The sequence below is a fragment of the Papio anubis genome, unplaced genomic scaffold, assembly GCF_008728515.1.
Source record: "Papio anubis isolate 15944 unplaced genomic scaffold, Panubis1.0 scaffold3289, whole genome shotgun sequence".
Lineage (NCBI taxonomy): Eukaryota > Metazoa > Chordata > Mammalia > Primates > Cercopithecidae > Papio > Papio anubis.
The window spans coordinates 1-3,074 of record NW_022163418.1 but is presented as its reverse complement, the minus strand read 5'-3'; the positions used below and the strand labels follow the sequence as shown (position 1 = coordinate 3,074).

The following is a 3,074-nucleotide window of genomic DNA, read 5'->3' as shown; positions in this document are numbered from 1 at the left end:
CGAACCCAGGAGGCGGAGCTTGCAGTGAGCTGAGATCCGGCCACTGCACTCCAGCCTGCGCAACAGAGCGAGGCTCCGTCTCCAAAAAAAAAAAAAAGAAAGCCCAGGGAGCCAGGGCAGTGTGGTGGGAGGCCCAGGAGCCCCCTGGGAATTGGCGGGTACAGCTGGACCCTGGACCCTGGACCCCATCTGAGAGTGCTCTGGGACGCAGGCAGTGGCCACGTCCCCTGAGGCCCTGGGCTGTGTCCGGCAGGTCTCACCCTGGGTTTAGAGCAACCACAACCTGGCCTGGGGCTCCCCGCTTTCTCCCAGGAAGGGAAGTGTGAGGAGCATAGCAGGCAGCCACATCCCTGGGAAAGAAAGGGCAGTGCCCTAGCCGTTCACACCCCGGAGCCTTTCCCCACTGCCTTGGAGCGCGGTGACTGCCTTGGAGCGCGGTGACTCCCCCGGCCGGGGTGCCCCTACCTGCTCTGCTCTGCCCCACTCCGGAAAGACCAGGGATGTGGGAGAAAGTGTAAACCTGGATGTGGTTTCTGCACAGAGGCTCAGAGCCTGGGTTTGCCCTGAAGCCCTTGCCCTGTGGGGATCCACCCCACCCTCACCCCCGGGAGTGACAGGCAGGGCAGGCGAGGGCAGGTGGGAGGGTGAAGGCCGGTCCCCCAGCCACTCACCTGCAGAAACTTCTGTGGAGGAGCTGGGGGCCCCCCACCCACTAGACCCTCCCTTTTGGCCTTCCACCTCTTCTCTGCCCTGCAGAGGTCCTGGAAACACAGGGGCAGAGCAGGAAGCCCCAGGTTTGGGGGACCCGGGGGAGCTGATGCCGGAACCACACATTGACCTGCAGCCTGGGGTCTGGGCGCTGAGTCTGCCCGGTCCAGGTGCAGAATGAACAGGGCGGGAGGAGGGACAGGGCCGCTCTGGGCGTCACCTGCCCCTCAGAGCACTGCTCTCCCTGCCCACACTGGCGTGGCCCTTAGAGGAAGCGGCCCAGGAAGCCACACCATGTGGAGGCTCGGCCTCTTGCTGCCGTCCACTCCCGTCTTGCCCTGCATGGCAGTGTCTGAGCTCTGGGACCCGACGCCTGGTACAGGAGGGAGTTGGGGCAGGACCCTAAACCTAACCACTGCCCTGGGAGGCCAGGGCCCAGGGACACGGAGGCCCCGGCACAGGAGGGGCGTGCAGTGTGCGGGCCTGGGTCCCCCAAGCCCCCACCCATCGCGCCTCCATCTCCGGTGAGTTTCTTGCCTTGGTTTCCTCATCTGGAAGCTGGCATTGAAGCGGCACCCATGACTATCTCCCCCAGAGGACGGGAGACGCACGTCCACGCAGAGCCCGGACCATGAATGTTCTCCGCACCTCCACTACCATAGCCGAAATGTGGAGGCCTCCAACAGGAGGTGGCTGAGCAAACCGTGCCTGCTGCAGCTCGGAACGCAAATCCACCCCACAGAGACGCCACACACTCTGCCCTTTCTCAGCTCTTTAATCAGACAGAGACGCAGTGAGGCCCTGCCCTCCCTTCCCCGGCAGCTTCCCCACCCCAGCATCAGGGAGGTCCTGCGTGCTGAGGAGCCAGAGAAGTCGGGCTCAAGCTGGTGGCCTGTAGCAGAGGCTGAAGCGGAGATGGCTGGGAGAAGGAAGGTCCGGGTCCCTCCTCAGCTGACCCAGATGGGAACCCAGCCCGGCCTGCTCAGGGCAATTCCCCGACTTGCTTCAGGATCCAGGGCACGTAGGTCTGGACGCGGGCGTAGACGCCAGGAAAGTCCCGCAGGGCGCAGCCGTAGCCCCAGCTGACCACCCCCACCAGGCGCCAGGACCTTCGCACCCTGCAGACCAGAGGGCCGCCAGAGTCGCCCTGAGGAAGGGAAGGAAAGGGGTCACCGCTGAGCTCTGTGGTGGGAGCAGGGCGGGTAGGCAGGGCGGGCCCGGGGCACTCACGTAGCAGGAGTCACGGCCCTCGCTGCCGGCACACAGCATGTCATCCAGGATGAGCTGCCGGTCGCCAGTGTGCCCGGAGGCATTGCGGTACTGCTGGTCACAGATGGCGTTCTCCAGCACCTGCACGCTCACCTGCTGCAGGCGGTAGGGCGGCGGCAGCGACTCTAGGGGGAGAAGTGACCCGGGCTGGCACAGCGGAGACGCCCCTGCCATCCACCCAGCAGCCCCAGTGCCTCCCCTGGGTGGGAGAGAAGGTGGCTCCCCTGCTGTGAAAGGCCCCTTGTCCCTGGGTCTCAGGCTCCCGGCCTGAGCATGGTGTGTGGGACCCCAGGAGGTGTGAGGGCTCGTGTCTCCCTCCAAACTCCCAGGGCTCACAGTTGGACGGACCAGAGAAAAGCGGAGGGATGAGTTTTTCTGGGTTTTTTTTCCCCCTCCAAAAAATGCCTTTTGATTTTGAGGTGTTTTCATTTGTGATGGGTTTCTTCTTTTTTTTTTTTTTTTTTTTTCCTTTTTAGAGATGAGGTCTTGCTATGTTGGCCAGGCTGGCCTCAAACTCCTGGGCTCAAGCAATCCCCTTGCCTCTGCCTCCCAAAGTGCTGGGATTACAGGCATGAGCCACCAAGCCGCCCCCCCCCCCAAAAAAAAAGAGTAAAAACCTTTCTTAAGTAGAAAAAAATGGGAAGAATTTTCCCCTCCGAATATTGAGTCTGGGGCTTGGTCTGGCCATTGGCAGTCACGGGACCCCCGAGTCTCCGGGCCCGGGCAGCACAGAGCTGTAGGTAAAGCAGCCGGAGGTGCCAGCCCAGCCGTGAGCAGCTCCGTCTCTCCCCTTTCTGGAACTCACCCCCCCCCCCCCCCCCCCCCGGAGCCCTGGAATGAGGCGTTTTGGGCCCACAGCCTGAGTCCTTCCCCAGCCCCCACACAACACGCACCGAACATCTTGATCGCGCCCCAGCCGGTCACCCAGCACTTGTCCCTCGGGGTGAGCTCCAGCGAGACCGGGGAGAGCTTCACCGTCCTGACGTCAGCGGCACAGATTACGGGGTTCGCCAGCTGAAGCAGGGCCACGTCCGCACCCAGCCCCGCGGTGACGTAGTTGGGGTGGACGATGATCCGGCTGACGTTCAGCAGACCCC

General features: G+C 63.4%; 1 protein-coding gene across 1 annotated transcript; it reads right to left on the bottom strand.

Moving 5' to 3' along the window:
- Positions 1-1,465: 1,465 nt before the first annotated feature.
- On the bottom strand, positions 1,466-3,071 carry LOC116273040 (putative serine protease 29; the record flags this gene model as incomplete). The annotated part of the gene is made up of 3 exons (XM_031661988.1): positions 1,466-1,855; positions 1,939-2,102; positions 2,871-3,071. Coding segments are annotated over 3 exons (530 nt in total), but the record flags the coding sequence as incomplete, so codon positions are not given.
- Positions 3,072-3,074: the final 3 nt, after the last annotated feature.